This window comes from Osmerus mordax, chromosome 12, assembly GCF_038355195.1.
Source record: "Osmerus mordax isolate fOsmMor3 chromosome 12, fOsmMor3.pri, whole genome shotgun sequence".
Classification (NCBI taxonomy): Eukaryota; Metazoa; Chordata; class Actinopteri; order Osmeriformes; family Osmeridae; genus Osmerus; species Osmerus mordax.
Window position 1 is genome coordinate 15,769,904 of NC_090061.1, and position 22,277 is coordinate 15,792,180.

General features: G+C 42.7%; 1 protein-coding gene across 1 annotated transcript in view; it reads right to left on the reverse strand.

Moving 5' to 3' along the window:
• Positions 1–3,694: 3,694 nt before the first annotated feature.
• frmpd3 (FERM and PDZ domain containing 3) overlaps positions 3,695–22,277 on the reverse strand; it is a 73,718-nt gene continuing 55,135 nt past the window's right edge. The window contains exons 5-10 of the mRNA XM_067247751.1: positions 20,895–21,021; positions 20,431–20,520; positions 11,359–11,538; positions 10,999–11,134; positions 9,297–10,256; positions 3,695–8,546 (exon numbers count right to left, since the gene is read on the reverse strand). Coding sequence (XP_067103852.1) covers positions 5,695–8,546; positions 9,297–10,256; positions 10,999–11,134; positions 11,359–11,538; positions 20,431–20,520; positions 20,895–21,021 — 4,345 coding nt within the window. The 3' untranslated portion in view covers positions 3,695–5,694. The remainder of the gene's footprint in view (positions 8,547–9,296; positions 10,257–10,998; positions 11,135–11,358; positions 11,539–20,430; positions 20,521–20,894; positions 21,022–22,277) is intronic.

The window sequence follows — 22,277 nt, forward strand, 5'->3', positions numbered from 1 at the left end:
AGGGGAACATTTCATTTATATGCATCTGTATGTTTCACTCATTGAACAAATAAATTCTAATTAGGATTCCTCCGTAAGGATGAAACCTATTGTTATTGTTAGTTTTATTATTATTATAGTTCCATGGGAGTCAATGGCAGCCCCTAGAACCCTTGGATAACTTTTTGTGAAATTTGGCACACTCTTTAAGGACAGTTCCTTCTATACCTACACCAAGTTTCATGTATCCCATTAGACCACTCTAGCGCCACCAATGGGTCAAAGTTGGACTTGTGTTTACAAACGCAACTTTTGAACCGAAAATTGAAAAATGAGGTACTATTGGATTCCCTGGATCAAGACAAGTTCAACGACGTCTATGACGTCAATTTCCGGTCATATAGATTTTCCGCCATTTCCGGTTTTATCAAAAACCTTTGAAAGCCTACTCCTCCTACAATTGTTTTCCAATCTTCCCCAGAATTGACACACATCATCGTCACAGCAGCCCTCACTCAGGTATTACTAATATTTATATTGGATTTTCAAAACCGTTTGTCCGGTACAGCCAATCAAAACTGGCAACAAAGCAACCAAACAGGAATTTGGGTCAAATCTCAGCAAATCTTTGAGATATCAACGACAAAGTTGGTATATCAGTGGAATGCACTACAACATGTGACCATGTGCAAAGGCAACTTCCTACCTCCAAAAATGATTGATATAAAGCAAATCTAATATATTGCTAACGCTAAAATAATGCTTTACACATCCGCCGGCCAAAAACTGATACTCTGATTCAATCACAAGTTCATATGAAGACTCTTGAGAATGTTGAGTGAACAAATCTGAGAAAAAGTTGACTGTAACATGAAAAGTCGATTTTTTGTGAATATTTGAAACATGCATGCTTGGCTAATTGCTAACGAAATTTCCAATGAAATGTCTCCCCTGCTCCTCAGCGCGCGCGTTCCACATTCTCACACACTCAGCCTTTCCCTTGACACACGCGCAAGCTTGGCGAGACGCATACACAACATTTCAGGCAATTGTGGGCTGACCAAGCCCCCACTCATTGCTTGGTCTTTAGCAAAGGCCCATGTGGATCTTGGTGGTATTGCATTTCCGATTTTGTATGCAATGGTAAAAAGTTCTCCAAATCCTGAAACATTGATAGTATAGGTTAATAGCAACTACCACACCACAAATGACGCACCATTATCAATAGGTCGCGCTACGGCCATGCCCCAATTGTCCATTTAAAAAGTGATGCCATTTGCATCCAATTTGTCCCAAAATTCTATAGATATGCCTTATTTCTCATGAGGAACAAAAAAGCCTCAAGAACCTATAACGGCTGCCATATTGGATTTTTCTGTACAATAAAACTTCAGGAAACACGTTTTTTCGCTACTCCTTCAATTTCTGTCCAATCTTCCCCAGAATTGGCACACATCATCATCAGAGCAACCCTCACTCAATTCTTCAACACATTTTTGATTTTCACAGCCGTTTGTCTGGTACAGCCAATCAAATTTGGCAAAAAAGCAACCAAACAGGAAGTTGGGTCAAATCTCAGCAAATGTTTGAGATATCAACACCAAACTTGGTGTGTCACGTGGAAGACACTACAACATGTTCCCATGTGCAAAGGCAACTTAATATCTTCAAAAATGATTGAAATAAAGGAAATCTAATTTATCGCTAATGCTAAAATAACGCTTTACACATTCGCCGGTCCAAAACTGATACTCTGATTCAATCACAAGTTCATATGAAGACTTGAGAATGTTAAGTACACAAATCTGAGAAAAAGTTGACTGTAAGATGAAAAGTTGATTTTTTGTGAATATTTGAAACATGCATGCTTGGCTAATTGCTAGGGAAATTTCCAATGAAATGTCTCCGCTGCTCCTCAGTGCGCGCGCTCCACATTCTCACACACACTCAGCCTTTCCCTTGACACACGCGCGAGCTTGGCAAGACACACACACAACATTTCAGGAAAGTGTGGGCTGACCAAGCCCCCACTCATTCCTTGGCTTGAAGCGAAGGCCCTTGTGGATCTTGATGGTATTGCATTTCAGATTTGGTATCCCATTGGTAAGTCTGCAGCATGGATTTTTCTATACAGTGACAATTTGTGAAGAATATACATTTTTCAATGGTTCGCAATGTTTGGAGGAATCCGCCATTGCTGCTTGCAGCTATATTTCTATATGGTTTTGTTCGGCTTGACATAGAGTCTATTATCTGGGTTGGAGGTAGGCACTAGGCAGCGAGGGGCAGAGCTTCAGCTCCTTCAGGCGACACGCCCCCCCAGTCTCAGGCAGAGAAGATTTTTTCACGATTTCAAAGCCTAATTTAACATACTTGTCTGTGTTATTTTTTCATTCGAATTTGGATGGGTAGTTAATAGCACATTATTCTGTGGTGTGGCGATCTTAAAACTCGTTTTCAGGTCCACTTTACAGGATCTTTAAACCGTGCAACGGAACGTAAATCCCAATAGAAGCAACTCAATTGCTACCAAGACGAAACTTTAGACACCTAGGTTGTCTATGTAGGCCAAATATTGACTGAGTTTTAGGGGGGCAAAAAGAATATTAATAATAATAATATATATGTGAGAGAACAAAGGTTGTGCTCTCGCCGAAGGTTTGAGCACACCCAAATATTGCAGGGGATTTTGCCAAACTCTTTTGTGGCCGATACCCATACGGTTAGCTGTGTTGCTCATTCCATGAATGAATGATCCTTACAAGTTGTACCTCGTTGTAAAGGTGACTAATCAGGCTTTCCAACGATGTAAAATACAATACCAATTGGTATTATTAAAGGGGAGGGATAATCGACCGAAATAACGTTTCCAAACCTTTTTTGAGGAGTTTTTTTTTATATTACTAAGTAATACAATACAGATCTCTTTTCTTACAAAATAGTGATGAACTTTGCATCATAAGTATTGGATATTTCAATTGTAGCTCAGGCTCACATGGAACTCTACGAATACCAATCTTATCTTACAGTAGTCTACTTAACCCTTGTGTTATCTTCGGGTCATTCTGACCCATCAGTCATTGTGACCCACCGTCGTATTGCGACAACTTTACCGCATACAAAAACAAAGTGAAGCATTTTCTTTTAACTGTCGGGCTGTCTCAGACCCCCCACATCATGAAGGTTAAAAGAAAATGCTTTTTATTTGTTTTTGTATTGGGTAAAATTGGGTAAACACAACGATGGTTCATTGTGAACCTTTGGGTCATGTGACCCGAAGGCAGCACAAGGGGTAAAACAGCTTTATAAGGAGTCGCCATTGCAAAATATGAGAAGTCTCTCTTACGTGAGTAGTTAAAGGGGCAAGGTTCCTTCTCACTTTTAGCAATTTATTCTGTATATTTCACTCCCACTGAGGGTAGCTTGGTAAGTCTGTGTCTTTCACTGTAAGTCCAGGCTGAAGGGAGACAGCTAGCAACGACATAAGTGGTAGAACTATACAACAAAAGGTTAAACATTTTGCAGAAAATGTAATAATGATCAGAAAGGGGTTTACAGATGTGTAAAGGAGCTGGTCATTAACTTGAGGACTGATCTAACTGTTTCATAATTTTGAATGAATCATGATGAAAAAATGATGAGACAAAAAGAATTAATGAGACAATAAGCACACGTGCTAGCTTTATTAAAATACATAGAAAACTACTTTGTGGGTTTCTGTGAGGGTGTTTCTTTCATATCTCCTTAATTGCACATTGAATAACAGCACATATATAAAGCAATTTTATTATACTTAGATATACTGTATACGCATAGCCGCGGGAACATATTTTATCAGCGGGTCGCTGGGGGGGGGGGCTTAATGTTGCGGGGAGGTGTCGCGGTGATGGATTTTCAAGTCGTATCATTTTTATTCTCGTGCTGTCAGCAGGGGGTGCTGCAGCACCCTCAGCACCCCTAGTTCTCGCGGCCATGAGTATACATATATACAGCTCTGGAAAGAATTAAGAAACCACTGCACCTTTTTCTTTCCTTTCCAAATAATTAGATAAGGAAAGTTTTGAGTGAGGAACAAAAGGGTCAAACTTGCAGTGGCCTCTTCTGTTCCTCACACAAAATTGTCCTTCTCAATGTTTTTGGAAAGGTGCAGTTGGCTCTTAATTTACATTACATTTACATTTAGTCATTTAGCAGACACTCTTATCCAGAGCGACTTACAGTAAGTACAGGGACATTCTCCCCGCGGCAAGTAGGGTGAAGTGCCTTGCCCAAGGACACAACGTAATTTTGCATGGCCGGGAATCAACCAACAACCTTCTGATTAATAGCCGGACTCCCTAACCGCTCAGCCATCTGACCCCAATTCTTTCCAGAACTGTATAAATATAGATATTTCTGATTCTAAAACCCAAATTTATGAAACAAGGTTTTATGACATGATAGCGAGGAACCCCTCTAGCCATGGAGTCTCAGGTAAATTATCAGCAGCAGTAACCTATATGCAACATAATGGAATATAAAACCATTTCCACCAGTTCAGACTGTCAATAAGAAAAAGCTTTGGGCAAAAAAAAAATGGGGATGCGTGTTTTTTACATTTTTATTTATTTATTGTACAGCGAGGTTGTGCAAAGGTTTGATTTTTAAGTGTAATTATTTACACTGAGTGCGATGCTAAGCAAAGTGTAGTCCACCAATGTGTGTGTTTGTGTTTCTGTGTAAAATCCTTTAAAATCCTCTAGTTTAAAAGCCAAGGCAAAAGGCAACAATTAATTAGAATTTAAGTGGCCAGTGAGTTGGATGTTCTGCTACATATTCCACAGTGAGCAAGTGTCAATACCTACTGTACTCATTTCATGTCTCATCTACACATGAATGGGATTGGCATGGTCTTCTGTGACTGTGATTTGTGGATTTTCTATATTGCACTTTCAACATTGTAAAATACAGTACAATACTTTCAGTTCGCCATACACCAAGGGCGTAGGTTTGTTTTCAAACATGGGTGGGACAGCTTTTTTTAAGAACTGAGGATGTGGCCGTAAAATATAATTTTCTTTAAAAAAGTGAGGGGGACAGATTTGAAAAACGTTTTCACATACAATGAAACCTGTGCCCCTGACCAAGGAGATCTCCATTTAGTGTCACAATAGTATAAATTGTTACCTAACTAGCAAACACATGACCTACTAACCCACTGAAGTACCTAATTAACATATTTGCTGCTTAATGTTTTTCTCATAGTAGATTTTAGCACATCATCATTTATGTCTGACAGTAAGTATAGATATACTCTTTCTCATCAATATATATTCCAAATATTACTCTCACCCTGTGAGTTTCCACAAACTGTATACTATTTCTCAAAAAGATAAAACGTAATGGTACAGTACATACTAAAAATGACGAAGCCTTATGAAAGTCAATGTTCTGGCATCCACTGCTCCTTATGTTTCGCTGTCTCACCATTTTTATGCTATGGTGATAATACTGGTCCATAAGCTCCCTAAATATCCACTACAAGGTTGCCACATCCCTTGTAAACATGGAATGGAGCAGTTGCATTGCAATATTTTCTGTAGATAGATCATTGCACTTCCCATAAAAAATGTAAACAATAAATACGTTATTGATTAGGTGAGCACCTGTCTTGGCTTACCCTATCTGCAACCTATTATAGCTGTTACTAACTACCAACCCCTACGGTTAAGGTATTTACTGGATGAGCAAGGTTTTAATTGGGCGGGTTAGAGAGCTCATATTTGTGGTAGACATACGGACTTGAGGGCTGACGCTCTTGGTGGGCAGGCTGCTAGAAGTTCCCATGGACTCCTCTGCTGCACGTAAGAGTAGAGTGTAGTTTATGGCCACCTCCTCCACTTTCCGGAGCAGCTGCAGCCGCTGCGCCTCAGAGCGCAACCCTCCCACCAATTTTATAAAGGTCTGGGTGAGGTCACACAGGACTTGGAAACTAGCAGTAACAGCGCTCAGCATCCTCGAGGGGCTCTTCTCCACGCTTGCCACACGACGGCACGATGCCCGGAACTCCTTGAAGCGTACTGCCAGCTCTTGCTTGTACTCGCCAATACGAGATGGCTGGATGCGGTTGTCCACTTCCACTTGGGGACTGTTGGCGCACTGGCGTAGGATGGAGAGCAGCTCGTTTGCGTCCAGCTGGGCATTGAGGAAGCCATCGGGCAGGGTGAAGTTCTTCCCCTGCAGTGCCTCCACCCTTGCCAAGCTACTCTCCAGTGTTCCACAAGCCCTCAGGTCTATCTCCTGAGTCTGGGGCTCTTCCTCCTCCTCCTCCTCTTCTGCCTCATCCCCACTGCAATCCTCTGCATTAAGCACTTGCAAGGTCTTGCTTACCACAGGCAGGGTGTCAGAGTCCATCTGCATGCCTGGCAGTACCTTAAGAGGGATGGAGTAGGACAGCTCATCCTTCTCACTGCTCTCATCTGCCGCTTCACACTTCCTGTAGCAGAAGCAGAAGGAACAGCATTTCTCCCGATCATCGTTGTCCTCGCATGGTATGTTCAGAAGCACCTCCGTGCCCCCCTCTCCTTCTCTCTCCCTCAGCATCTCTTCTCCTTGTATGAAGAACACCCCCTTCTTTCCCTTACAATCTACCTGCTGGGACTGAGTGTGGACTGGTTGTACAGGAGTAGGAAGCCTCAATCCTCCCATGGCCCTAACTCTCTCCATCTCTTTCTCCAGGCTTTTGATTTTGGGTTTCACCTCTGCATAAAGTGGCATGCTGTCACTGTTTTCAACTTCTCCAATGCTATATCTCCTCTTGAGCTTTGTGTACTGGGGGGCTCCTATGCACTCTGAGCGAGAAGAGCATGTCGGCAGACAAGAGGCCTGCTCCCCTCGAAGCTCCCTGGACTCAAGGCTGGTGGAGCGGATGCGAGTGGTCTTGATCTCTAGGGTCTGGGGTTTCCTCGAGGTGCCAAGGATGTCAGGGGATTTGGTGACAGCTGGTGGAATTTTGGAGTTGTTCCTCTCTCTGCCCCGGTGCTGCTGAGGTTCTGCAGTGGAGCCTACTGGTGTGTCAGGGAGGCGCATGCCTCGACACAACCTTTTACAATCACAGCTGCGTCTCTGCTCCCTAGAGATGCCAGGGGCCTTCAGGACAGGACTTGTGCGGAGCTGGCATGCGCAAGGGATCCCAGAGGCGACTGGAGATGAGCCCTGGGGCAAATACTCTCCTTGGGAAGACTTTGGCTTTAGCAGCTCCTCAAGGAACTCCAGCTCATATTGCCGAACCTTCTGAAGCTGGGCCCGCCGTTCATCTGTCTCCCTTCGCATCCTTGCTGGGAAGGTAGCCGAAAGCAAATTCCTAAAGCTTAGGAACGGGGCACTACGCTGGGCTTTTCCCTTACCCCCATCTTGCTTAGTGTCAGCGGCGGGGAGGGTGGACACCTTATCTACTGAATGGCTGGCATGGATGGGATCCACCAGGAGGGGTAATGACTTGGGAGTGCATTTCTGCTGCTCGGTGGGAGCTTTATTCTGAGAGCTTTCTGCCTTGTTGTCTGCTGCTTCCTTTTTATCTGTTTTCTGAGACAAGTGGGGGGAGTGCTTGGTTTGGACTTGAGGGCTGGCATTAGCCAGAGTGGGGTCAATTATATCTGCTCTCACTGCGTTCTCTTTACTGCCAGCCAGTGGCAACCCCTTGGCTCTTAGACACTCATCATCGGTGGGGGAAGATGAATGAAACAAGATCACTTTCTGGGTCTGAGGTTCCTTTAATCGTAGTTGGGAACCCGGCTCCGCAAGCACAGGGCATGTGCAGAACAGGTCTTCGACTTGAAGTAGGTCTTTGGAGCTGGGAGGCTTTGTGGTCTCATTAGAGGCAGATTCGGCATCTTGGCACATGTTTGTGGGGCAAATCTTGGCAGAGGATGTTCTGTCCACAGACAGGATGATAGGTAAGGCTTTGCTGGTGGGATCAGGGCCAGGAGGTGACAATGTTTTTCCCCTGGCTCCTACAGCAGAGAGATTTAGGCTCAGTTTCCCCCCTGCAGAAAATGACAACTTCTGCTTTTTACTTACTGGGAGGGTCTGAGCCTTGGCTGGGTCTGATTCCTTCAGCTCCACAAGTAACTTAATAGGAGGGTTAGGGCTGCTGACTTTGCTGGGCTCTGGCTTGGCTTTCTGATCTGTCTTCTGCATGCCTGATGCTGGTTCTGGACTTGTCTTGAGACCCTCCTGGTCTGATGCCAGATTACCCTGGGCCGTTGCTGTTTCCTGCTCAAGGCTGGTCTTCAGGGGAACCGTTTTTCTGAGGATAACCTCTTTAGCGGGGCAGCCAGCGCGGATCTGTCCCATGGAGAAAGCACCGCCTCCTAGTGTTTGGGTGGTGCAGCTGGGGATTGCAAGAGGGAAGTCTCGCCTTGAGAAGACGCGCTCCTTGTTGATGTGGTGGGCCAGCAAGTAGGCCTGATTCTGATGCTGCTTCATAGCTGACACCATCTCTGATACATCCGTCAGCTCGGATGAGTTGGTCTCGTGGCCAGAGTCCAGTGATGACTCAGGTGTGATGGCTGCCAACACAATGAGACCTGCAGAGAAAGGAAATACAAAATACAATCAGGGTCACCAGGGAGAAGCCACATAAAGCACACTAAGTTTAGTAAATTAAGCAATAAAATTGTATTTACACATGACTGACTCACAACGGTTTGTCCAAAACGTGAAAGAGCTTTTTTCTTTAATCCTTTGGTTATTCACCAAATATTTATTTTTCTCAAGACTAAATTACAGATATGTGTTTACCACACACTTCTGAAAACCATTCATCTTTCAGTAGGAGGGACCATCTTCAATTTAGATTTTAGTCTTTTTTTTTATGAAAGTATGAAAATAAATGGCTTTCCCCACTTTGAAATATATTATCTTGTGGCACATGAGAAGAAGCAAGTTTTTCAGAAGCATGTTCAACACAAAGATGAGATTTTTCTCATTTCTTATGGTAAAAAGGATCCGGACTTTGTTTCAGATCCAGAAGAAACATAGCCTCTCTTCAAGACAATATAATAACAAAACGTCAGCTCTGTATTACAAATGACAGTTGTTAAGTTATACATATATACAAGTTCTCATAAACAATGGCAAAATAACTCAATTATATTTCAGATTTAAGAGAAATATTTCTATATGAAAGGATATATTTGATATAGTGGCAACTCGACTATGACCAACTGTACATATATAGTAAAGACTATATTTATCTGCTTATCTAGGAGTCAGGTAGACTAAACTAGCCCCTCTCTCTGAGAGACCTGAATCCTGACATGACTAAGTGGGTTGACCTGCGGTCTGGGTGGGCTGTTGATGGTGGTGAGGATAGTCCTCCGAGGCAGCAAGGGCTTCCAGAGCCTGCAGGGTGGACACAAGAGCATCATCCAGCTCCTGAGCGTGGTCTCGGACTGTCCTGGTTGTCACGTTGTCTATCAATGTCACCGGCACGTCCTGCTGTGGCTGGTTGCAGGCTCGTTGCATCTGTGAGATCTGTGCCATCTGTGCCCCCTGTGCCACTTGGCCAGTGGCGGCCACAGATGGGCTGTTAGTAGAGGCAATTCCAATCTTTTTGCCTCGTTTGGCGTCATCCTCATCCGAACTGTTGTCTCTAAAGCCAGGAGGCGGGGCCGCGATGCCAGGTGTTGGAGGCTGTAGCTTCTCCTCCTCATCATTTGCCTCCTCCTCATCCTCTGCCTCGTTTCCGCCAGGGGGCGGTAAAGCCATTAGGTCTACAGCCCCCCCCCCATCACGGGAAGCACAGGTGCTGGAGCAGTGCTTCCTCGAGCTACCACTACCGATCATGGTCATGTCCTCCACCTTCAACCGTGCCTTGCAGGAGTCACAGAAGAATCGTGTTGCCTTCTGGGATTGGCTAAGCGTGTGAGCCCGGGTTCTGAATCCAACATTCTCCACTGTGGGACTCTCTGGACCTTCTGCAATAGCCTCTGTACTCTTAAGGGTCGGATCTGACTTGGTTCGTGGCCGTCCTGGTAGAGGAGGAGGATTTTGGGAAATTAGGTTCTGGTTGATGTCAAGTTCGGTCTCGGTCTGTGTCTGCAGCTGTTGGAGCTGCTGATGCTCTCGCAGATGGATGTGGCAGAGGCCAAGGTGTTGGGGCTCCACAGGGGCCACAACTCTCTGCGACCCCCCTGCATCTCTTTGATCCCGCTCCTCCGGGCGCCGACCGCCACTGGATGAGGAGCCAGACAATGCTCCAGAGCGAGGGTGGGCATGGTGGGAGCTTCTGTAATCTGAGGACAGAATGGTCAGAGCAGTTGAGAGGTTGAGAGGTAGACAGTCGCATGTGGTGGTGGGTGGAGTGACGTTCTGCATTGTAGAGCAAAACAGAGCATGGCGGTTGATAGCCACATAAAGAAAAGTACTTTCAGAGAGATGAATGCTGGAAGCTAAAGTTGAGATGACGAGGAGGGAGAAGAACGACAGCAGAGAAACTATGGGATGCATTTCCATGGTTACAGTTGTTATTGTTTGTGGTCCAGGTATGGATGCAAATGCAGCAGAAACTTAGTCCAGGTAAAGATTGAGCAGAGTAGAGTAGACAGAGGGAAGCTGCACTAAAATGGCTTGCATGCGATGTATCAAAGTTTGGGCAGGCTGAGAGGACTTAATGCCAGATGTCTATGAAGTACACACTGTAGCCTCACAATACTTATCAACATTAGTATGACGATAAACACATATATAAATGTTTATGATGTAGCCAAAGCAAACAGAATTACAACACCCTTTGAATACTGATGCAGTTTTAATCCAATTCAGTGCCCTGAAAATTGTATGGTATGTTCATATTAAAATATACAGCTAATCTTACAAATATTATCTTACAAATTTAGATTTGAGAGAACCAGAGTTCAGTTCAGAACTAGAGTACTGTGCCTCTGTGTTCGTTTTGTATTCAGAGAGTGTTTAGCGAGTCTTAGTTTGATCCCATATAAACATTGCTAAAAATCAAGGAGGTGACAACTACCATACCTGCCTTGATCATGTAAGACTGACCAGGTGTCCTGAAGTAGATGGTCTTTTTGGGGTCAACAAACAGCTTGTGGTATCCAGAAATGAGGCAGGCAAAGTTACTGGCATCAGGCCACTCCATAAGCAGAACAAGGGGCTGGAGGGAGGGCAAAGGAGGAGAAAACACATCGAGGAACTGCTTAGGACACGAGTAATAAGCACTGCCTGTGATGATGACAATGTTCTTTCAAGATCCAGAATAATTCTATCCGACTAAAACATTAGCTACATAAGGTTCTACAAGGATTCAGGTAGCTGTACCTTAAAGCTAGTAAAATAACTTTGCTTGAAACTGTGTGTGTTTGCATGTGTAAGTGTTACCTTGGCCTCGTGGATGGCTACCTCAACCCGAGCTACTCCCTGGTTCTCCCGGTACAACTGGACCTTAGTGACCCGGCTGAACTCGGTCAGAACTGTGGTCAGGTTGTTCTTCAGATCTATCACATGACTGATGCCATGTCTCGGACCCACCAACAGTGTTGTAGCTGACTGCTTCTCATCCTTAAAAGAAGGGGTCACATGCAGACAAAAAGGTTAAACAAAAAGGGCTTATAGAATTGATGAAGGAATACAGTACAAAAACTGGAAAACTAGCTCACAAACTTGCTCAAGAGTTTTCCCTAGGGATACTGTAGATATAAAATGCAATCCTTGTGACTCACAGCACAGTGGAACGACTTTAAAGGGGTCATTGACTGCAAAACCAAGTTTACCTTGTCATAGTTGAATAACGACAGTTCGGTGGGTAAAATGGACATACATACCCCTTTTCCACCAACTCATTTTGGGTGCCGGTTCGGAGCCAGTGCTTAATCGCGAACCAGTTCTTTCGACAGACTGAGAACCGGAAAATTGGTTCGTAAGTGGTTCGCAAGTAGCACCACTTCGAAGCTGGACTAGATTGGGAACCAAGTAAGAACCGCTTGGGGCGGGGTTACCGTGACCAACAAGACGAACAGAATCCTTTGACTGCCATTGCTAAGTTTTTACAATTCATATTTCAGCTAAACGGTACTTGTAAATCAGCATCTGACTTAAAATGTAACGAGAAGTGGGCAGTGTAGTTGCTGAAAATGTTATTTTATTGATGAAACCGCTAATTTGTAAATTTGCTCAGACTTTTCGATAACTAAGATAGCATCGCAGTGCAGTGCAGACAGTAGTTGCTGCGTTTTATCAACCAGCCCAAACTCGGGTTTGGGCTGGTTGCGGGTAGGGAAACGTAGACAGCCCCAGAGCTCTGGACGTGTTGATTTCTAACTGCTGCATTAAAGCTGATATTATGGGACCTCTGCGACTCCAGACCACTCTTTCTAGAACACAGATTTGTGTCATTGAAAACCATCATTACATATTGGAATAGACACAAAATACTTTAAATCCTTCAACTGGTGACCCCGACGCTGAAAAGAGGGAGTCCAGAGGGTTCCGGCCCGACCGACGGATCGGGAGAGAGACCCATACACCGGTACGAGGAGGCAGACGTAATCGTCAGAGGCGCCTCAACATAAAAAAAGGTAAGCAGACACCTGTTAATTCAAAGTACTGCTATTCGTAACTGACGATTACTATGTTTCATCGTACCTAGTCAATTCAACAGTGGGAAATTAACCTTTTTTATGATTCAAAATAGTTAAATTCCCTGAGGTTAAGTGTCCTCAAAGAGGTTAAGTGTCCTCAAAATTGTTAAAGTCCATGAGGTTAAGTGTCCTCAAAGAGGTTAAGTGTCCTCAAAAGGGTTAAAGTCCCTGAGGTTAAGTGTCCTCAAAGAGGTTAAGTGTCCTCAAAAGGGTTAAAGTCCCTGAGGTTAAGTGTCCTCAAAGAGGTTAAGTGTCCTCAAAACGGTTAAAGTCCCTGAGGTTAAGTGTCCTCAAAGAGGTTAAGTGTCCTCAAAAGGGTTACAGTCCCTGAGGTTAAGTGTCCTCAAAACTGTCAAAGTCCCTGAGGTTAAGTGTCCTCAAAAGGGTTAAAGTACCTGAGGTTAAGTGTCCTCAAAGAGGTTAAGTGTCCTCAAAACTGTTAAAGTCCCTGAGGTTAAGTGTCCTCAAAGAGGTTAAGTGTCCTCAAAAGGGTTACAGTCCCTGAGGTTAAGTGTACTCAAAACTGTTAAAGTCCCTGAGGTTAAGTGTCCTCAAAGAGGTTAAGTGTCCTCAAAAGGGTTACAGTCCCTGAGGTTAAGTGTCCTCAAAACTGTCAAAGTCCCTGAGGTTAAGTGTCCTCAAAAGGGTTACAGTCCCTGAGGTTAAGTGTCCTCAAAACTGTCAAAGTCCCTGAGGTTAAGTGTCCTCAAAGAGGTTAAGTGTCCTCAAAATACTTAAATTCCCTGAGGTTAAGTGTCCTCAAAGAGGTTAAGTGTCCTCCAAAAGGTTACAGTCCCTGAGGTTAAGTTTCCTCAAAATTGTTAAATTCCCTGAGGTTAAGTGTCCTCAAAATAGTTAGAGTCTCTAAACAAGTAATATTTGTGTGGAGTCAGATTGTGTTGAATAAAAATAGAGAGGAGTGTGGTGTGTCTTTTCTTTTCGTTGTCCTCTCCGGTACAAGAGGGTTACAGTCCCTGAACGAGTCATATTTGTGTGGAGTCAAATTGTGTTGAATAAAAATAGAGAGGAGTGTGGTGTGTTTTTTTTTCTTTGACCAAGAAGTTACAGAAATCCAGAGGAAAGGTGGGGGCTAAAAGAGTCCCTTTACGTTGAGATCTTACAAAGGTTATCCCAGAGGGTATACCCCTGGTTCATAAATTGGTTCTAATATAATTGGAAGAGTTATACTAGAGCAAAATTAAGTGAATAGACGGTAAACGCTAACCAGCTGTGTTGGTCAAAGAATGGTTTGAGGAAATGTATGTGGAAAATTATGAGGAAGCAATTAGAAAGTTACATAAAAGATTGGTTTAGAGAGGATCATGGTAAATAGTAAAATCTACGGTTTTTAAGAGGTTTTTGATAAAGGTATTAGATGTAATTTGGCTAAAAATTAGCAAGAGAAAAAACTAAATGTATTTTTATTTGGAGTTTAATTGTAATTTGGTTTTAAGTTTTATTTGAGAGTTTTATCAGAGCCTGGCATACTATTTGGGATAAACAGTTAGGCTGTGATAATGTTGTATTAATAAATGGCATTAGTGCATGAAGAGGGTTATTATAACATTCAGTTCTGAAATAATTTGGGAAGACTCATCAAGTCTGATAAATTGTGGTTATGATGGTTTGAGATAATTGGCTTGTTTTGAACTGCAGCAAAACAAGTTATGAAGTTCTACCTATCTGACCTTTATAGAAAATATAGCTGGGAAAAATGTTTGGTTAATAGCTACATTAAGAACATTATTTGGTCTATATTTCATTTAAGAAGCATACGGATTCTGGTTTGACATAATGAAAATTGCTTTTATCATATCTTTGATAAAAAGAGGTGATTTGGTCAAATAGAGAATCTAAAACAATATAGGTCTTAAACTTAACTGTTTTAAAAGACAGAAAAAGTTTTTGGGAGTGAAAGAAATTAGACTAACAGTTGATTTTCTAAAGAAGGGAACAAAGAAACAGGAATTTCTAGGCATGACTAATAGGAGTTGAATATCAAATGATGATGTATTGTCTTATTAGATGCTGTTACATGTGTTTGCTCAACAATAAGAAAACTGAAGGGTCAATACTGCCTGGTAATTATAGATATGTTTACAGTGGATTGAAATCTTTCCCAGTCCTGTACCAGATGCATTAACAACATTTGAATTGAATTATGGAAGATCATAATTCCACAACTTAAACCTAATGCTCACGAGAAAAGAGATGTCTTCTGCTAAATTCTGTTCCAGGTGAAGCAGTTAACAAAAGAGTGGAGGAGTCAAACGAGGAGATTGGGTATTGATTAAATTTATCAATGAAAGGAGGGATCTTATGAAAACTTTAAAATATCCTGTCTAATTTCTGGTTTTTCTATTTGTTTCGAATTTAGTTTATTTTATTACAATTCTAAAAGCTTGGCTAAAGTTGTATGTATGTGGTGAAGGGGGCCTGTGAGCATGTCCAGGTCTGCCGTGGATACATGGATGTCGAATGTCCACTCTGTGGAGTGACGGTGGGTTTTCCCCTATAACATCAGGGTTTTCCCACTGTGTCCTCACCACTAGGCCATAACGCTGGATAGTCTCAACATTATTGTTGATTTGTATGTCAACATTGTGTAATCAGTAATGGGATATTTTTAAATTTGTTTTGTTGTCACACCCTAAAAGGGTGTGAAAGGAGGGATTTATTTGAACTTAAAAAATATCCACTTTAAATCCTCAAATGGGTTCTTGATTTCAATATCTGTGTTTAATCATTGGTGTTCGACTGTTCGCATCTCATCTCATTTGACTCAGTTACTGCTTGATCATGGGAGATAAGGAGATGTTGGGACTGTAACTCTTTTCTGCTTCAGGACGAGTCAGACCGGCGGGTCTGACTCGGGGACTACCTTTGGATATACAACCCCTGTTCTAAGGCCCCATTCCCCTGGAGACCCTGTCTCACTGGATGATCTACCCCTTCCCCTTGGAGACCCTGCCCCACCTGCCCCAATACATCATCAGATGTTCGGGGAAGCCTGTTCTACATTTATGGATAGGACCATTCAAGGTCCCTGTGCAACCGGATAATTGTCTCGGCTGTGGAGAACCCAAAGACGGGGTTCCAAATGCCGTTACTGGGGCTGGCTGACCAGGAGGAGGAGGCGGTGGTTGGTCCGGGCTATGTTGATTGATCTCTGGTGTTTTCAGAGATCAAAAGAGGGATTAAAGAATATATTGTGCTTATTAAAGTTATGTCTTATGAAACTTAGAAGTGTGCTCATAGGGTCTCACACTGAGTGTGGGAAGCAGGCTGTTCTTTGTGTCTCTATCTCTTCATTTTCAGAAACAACCTTGAAACTGGGTGGAGATGGCACCCGAGCAGGTGGGACGCGTAGGCAAGAACAACTCCCTGATGCACGAGAGAACAAGCTCAACCCTCTTTTCATCTTTCTGTTTTAATTACACTGTATATTATATGCTGGGGCAGGGAAAGATAGCCAGTTGGACTTCGTGAACCAACCCAAACTCTGTTGCGGGTAGGGAAACGTAGACAACCCCAGAGCTCTGGACGTGTCGATTTCTAACTGCTGCATTAAAGCTGATATTATGGGACCTCTGCGACTCCAGACCACTCTTTCTAGAACACAGATTTGTGTCATTGAATACCATCATTACATATTGGAATAGACACAAAATACTTTAAATCCTTCAATATATATACAGTTAGGTCCATAAGTATTTGGACATTGACACAATTTTCATCATTTTGGCTCTGTATACCACCACAATGGATTTGAAATGAAACAATCAAGATGTGCTTTAAGTGCAGACTTTCAGCTTTAATTTCAGGGTATTTACATCCAAATCAGGTGAACGGTGTAGGAATTACAACACATTTTATATGTGCCCCCCCCCCTTTTTAAGGGACCAAAAATAATTGGACAAACTAACATAATCATAAATCTAATTGTCACTTTTAATACTTGGTTGCAAATCCTTTGCAGTCAATGACAGCCTGAAGTCTGGAACCCATAGACATCACCAGACGCTGGGTTTCGTCCCTGGTGATGCTCTGCCAGGCCTCTACGGCAACTGTCTTCAGTTCCTGCTTGTTCTTGGGGCAGTTTTGTCTCCCTTCAGTTTTGTCTTTAGCAAGTGAAATGCATGCTCAATTGGATTTAGGTCAGGTGATTGACTTGGCCATTGCAGAACATTCCACTTCTTTGCCTTAAAAAACTCTTTGGTTGCTTTCGCAGTATGCTTCGGGTCATTGTCCATCTGCACTGTGAAGCGCCGTCCTATGAGTTCTGAAGCATTTGGCTGAATATGAGCAGATAATATTGCCCGAAACACTTCAGAATTCATCCTACTGCTTTTGTCAGCAGTCACATCATCGATAAATACAAGGGAACCAGTTCCATTGGCAGCCCTACATGCCCACGCCATAACACTACCTCCACCATGCTTCACTGATGAGGTGGTATGCTTTGGATCGTGAGCAGTTCCTTCCCTTCTCCATACTCTTCTCTTCCCATCATTCTGGTACAAGTTGATCTTGGTCTCATCTGTCCATAGGATGTTGTTCCAGAACTGTACAGGCTCTTTTAGATGTTTTTTGGCAAACTCTAATCTGGTCTTCCTGTTTTTGAGACTCACCAATGGTTTACATCTTGTGGTGTAAACATCCTCTGTATTTACTCTGGTGAAGTCTTCTCTTAATTGTTGACTTTGACACAGATACGCCTACCTCCTGGAGAGTGTTCTTGATCTGGCCAACTGTTGTGAATGGGTTTTTCTTCACCAGGGAAAGAATTCTTCTGTCATCCACCACAGTTGTTTTCCGTGGTCTTCCGGGTCTTTTGGTGTTGCTGAGCTCACCAGTGCGTTCTTTCTTTTTAAGAATGTACCAAACAGTTGATTTGGCCACACCTAATGTTTTTGCTATCTCTCTGATAGGTTTGTTTTGATTTTTCAGCCTAACGATGGCTTGCTTCACTGATGGTGACAGCTCTTTGGACTTCATATTGAGAGTTGACAGCAACAGATTCCAAACACAAATACCATACTTGAAATGAACTCTAGACCTTTTATCTGCTCCTTGTCAATGAAATAACGAACTCCCTTTATGAGGGAATAACATACACCTGGCCATGGAACAGCTGAGCAGCCAATTGTCCAATTACTTTTGGTCCCTTAAAAAGTGGGGGGCCACATATAAAATGTATTGTAGATCCTACACCGTTCACCTGATTTGGATGTAAATACCCTGAAATTAAAGCTGAAAGTCTGCACTTAAAGCACATCTTGATTGTTTCATTTCAAATCCATTGTGGTGGTATACAGAGCCAAAATGATGAAAATTGTGTCAATGTCCAAATACTTATGGACCTAACTGTATATCCTTTTTCTTCTTTTTTCTAATCAATGTATTTTTCCCAGGTGTTTTGCATCTTTGCAAGAACTATAGACTTATACAATAACAGGCTTAAATGAACTGACAAAATTTGTTATACCACTTACAGTTCTCATGGACGCACACACGCAATCTCAACTGCGGTGTGAAGCGCGTGTCCGTGCAATTCTCCGACATGCACTCTAACAATCACTGCTGATAGACGGCCTATAATTTTGTACAGCCTGATTTCTGATACCATGGTGGCAGAAATTTAGCCATAGAGGAAACACTGCACTATATATTATCATTCCAGGTTAAGAATACCAATGAAGGCTGCGTTTGAAATCGTGAATCAAACTTTTGTCAGCATTTTGAGTGGAAATTTCATTTGCATTTGTACAGGTGTATTCGTGCACGTTGGGCTGGCCCTCGCAGCGGAACGACAGTTTAGTGGCCACTCTGTCCATTCGCGCACCTCACAGTTGCGTATTGATCAGACAAGAAGACACGCTTATCAACCCGATTACTATTGATCAAAACAGAATGAGGGTTCGGCTGTAGCCTACTTGAAACATACTATTGAGAACATATTCGCTGACATGCATTGCACGCGTGATGAACACAGCTTTTTCTTTTCTTCATCGCAGACTTTTTTTGGCCTTTGGCGCTCGGGATTTGTCATTGGCACTCGGGAAAACGGCTTTGGCGCGCGCCAAAATGTTCTCTATGCATGAAAAACCCTGTATACAGCAAAAGTTTATAAAATGTTGCGCTGATAATGCCAGTGTTTTCATACTGCTGCGAGTCAAGGGTATTGCGCAATAGCCAAGAAAACACGCATCTCAACCTTGCATTCTTAGGATTGATAAACAGCCTTTAGACGGGCTCTGCTTTGTGTTTGGCGCTGTCGCACTAGTGTTGCTGGGAAAGATGAGATGTATACAGTGACGTAATGAAGTGGCTCTGTGGTGGCTCTCTTGCCCGTGGAAAAGCAAACTTGTTCTTAGAAGGCTCCGTTCTTGAACCAGCTCCGAAATGGCTCCCGGTTCACTTTTGTGGAAAGGGGGTAACAGTGAATCTCAAAGTCCATTGAAATCTCTTTCCTATCCAAATCTCACAATTTGAAACTGCAGCTGTAAAACGGTCGGTTTCGAAAAAAGCCACATTTGTGACGTCACAAATGTGCCTCTACCTTTTTTGGCTCTCGTCTGTACCTTTCCCACGCCCCCAAATTTGCGGCGCGCTGATCTGTGTATTTCCACGGAATTACAAAGAAGAACGTTTTTCAAGGATATTGAAAATGGACTACGGTCGTAAATGCAGTGTTCCAGGCTGTACAGGGAATGCTGACACTTTTCAGAGTCTTCCCAAGGAACCAAACACTCGACGGGCTGTGATGTTTGTATGATGAAAAGATCACTGTGCAGTTTGACCCTCAATTACACATTTGCTCGAACCATTTCACCGAGGACAGTTTTGAAAACCTGGGACAATGTAAAGCAGGATTTTCTATGAACCTGTTACTGAAAACAGGTGCTGTTCCGACCTTATGTTCATCACAACCGCAAGCTGTGGTATGATTTTGTCGCTAATAGTTATTAGCAATGCTAATGCATCCTGCCTGTATCTAGCATAGGTAGAATGTGTGATGGTTTAGTTTATTGGCAATGGGGCTAACATTATTTCATGTTCCTGACTGTAATAACCCGTGTTGTCATGTAAATATACAATTCATGATGCATGTTTGTCCAGATCTTTGTCAGGTTATTTATTTTATTTCTCAGCAAGACAGCTAGAGCTAAATGAAGCTAAGTTGAATTACGATAGTTTGGTTGGTAAGCTGTATTGTTACCTACCTAAGTCGATCCCATTTGCTTCGACAACAGAAGTGGAAACAACTAACGTTATCATTTCAAATGATATCTAGTCAATTTGTTTAAAACAGTGTTGTGTAGACACAATAGATTTATATGTACATTTTTATTTCAAGTCTCTTTGCCCCGTAGCTTCACTCGTTGTAAAGCAACCAATCAGCGTGCAGCTCATCTACATATTTATGAGCATTCCATAAAAGGGAGAAAACATCTTGTTTTATTCCAGGGCTATTTCACAGGGTGCATCAGGGCGCATAGAACAGTACCCGGGCCATTTTAAGCCCAACCAATGTTACATACCCTATTCGGAGACAGTGTGAAATACCACAAAAATCAGTCAATTACCCCTTTAATGCAGGTGTTGCCAGGGTATTTGAGTTAAATTAGCCGAGTATTAAGAGCACAATAATACATGTGTGCTATAAGTTGCGTCTGCAATTACAGTAGAGTTGTAGGATGGGTACCCAAGGGTTTCAAAGCTGTGCAGTTGTGTCAGATATATATGCCCATGGAGTATTGTTCTAAAGGATTTCCTGATATGGACATAAGTAGACGTTTTTGGCAGTTACCAGGCCAACAGTGTAGAAAAGCAGTCCTCCAAAAGGGGGAAGGTCGTTGAGCACACGCATGTACTGCAGCTTCCCCTGGAGTGGAGGCACCTGTTAATAGATTGGAGCAGAGAGAACGAGAGGCTGAATCTGACACATGTTTATTGTAGTACCATATATATTCTCTTGGGGGCATTGTTTACCCACACAGACAGTTCTAAAGCAGGAAGTGCCAAAGAGAGTGTGATAGCATATGAAAGATGGATACAACCCCTGCTTATACAGAAATGCATCAAAGTGTCAATATCATATGCAAGAATCTGACTGTATGCTCGCTAATGTAATGTAACATCACAGCAAAGAATAATCAACCTATTCATACTACTTCCCACTGTTCCACTGCTCCATAATCCTGAACATGAAAACAGCCTTCACAATGGATGACAATTTGATGTTTTTGTGCGAGTGGAGGAAAGTACAGACACCTTGTTGCCAGAGGGAGGTGGGTGTTGGTAGGTCTTGAGAAGCTGGGACAGTGTCTTACACACATTTTTCTCCTTGACTGTTGGCAGCAGAGTGAGAGGGAGAAAAGGCTCAAGGCCCCACTCTTTCCTGACAAAAGAGATAGGGAGGCAGACATATAGACATCAGGATACAATAACAAGAGACTGGAAAAAAATCTCAGTCTTTCTCCTCGAGAATACGAGAGATGCTTTATTTGACTCTAAGCCAGGGGTTGGCAATTAATTTCCCCGAAGGGCCACATGAGAAATTGGGACCGTTGTGGCAGGCCGAACAATAGGCTGAACTTAATTCTGCTCAATATGAATTTGATTACTTTATAGAAAACAGTACATTATATGGTTTTGAGCTGCTACTGGTATTACATGTTACAATAAGGCTATGAAAATGTCAAAAGTGTCATTTAATTTTTTTAACATACCTTTAAACCTTCACGAAAATACATAAGATGGATATTTAAGACCAGCAATTGATTAACTTTATACAAAAGCAATAAGTGCTTTTGATGTTTTCCAGTTCAGTTTTTCTCAGTCAGTGTGAAAAATCCAGTCTGTCTTGGGTTGAACAAGTGCTTTGAAGTCTGGTTGAATGTCTGATGCGAAGGACAGCTGACAGGTGATCAGGGTCTGCAGCTTAACTCCTGTCGGTGAGGCTGCATTAGCGCATATGTAAATCGCCTGATCACTGTAGTCTTTCAGGACTACAGATTTCCTACCGCTTAACACATTTATTTATTTTTAATTTTTGATTTACCTCACGCGGGCCGAACTGGGACAGCTCGGGGGTTGTAAAATGGCCAGGGGTGTCATTTATAAAACAGTGCGTAGGATTCATACTAAAAGTGTACGTACGTCCAAAAGCCTAAAATGGCATACGGCCAAATAAATTCAGACTTGAATTGCGTACACACACTTGTAAGTAATGTTCCCTTTATATATCACAGATTACCCACGTGAATCAGCATCTTACCCTGCTCTGAACACGCCCATTTTTAAACATTAATAGTCAATGCAAAGCACCTCATGAATGCTGATCCAGTATATTAATGGCCCTGGCATGCGATTGTTCTTACGTAACGTTATGGTGAATCATGGCATCAGGTGGGAAAAGAACGAAAAGGCGCAACTTCTCAGTTAGGACATTGAAATAGCCTACTTGTAGGCGGGTGGAGGCGTGAAAAACCACATTAGGCCTATTTGGTGGCCAGCAGGAGGGAGCGGGATCACCAATAAAAAAAAAAACAGTGCGAGGTAACAATTTGAAAACAAAAACGTAGCCTAATAGGTAAACACACGTTTCTTCATGCCGGTTTTGTTATGAACAGTATTAAAGTTTGGACTGATGGA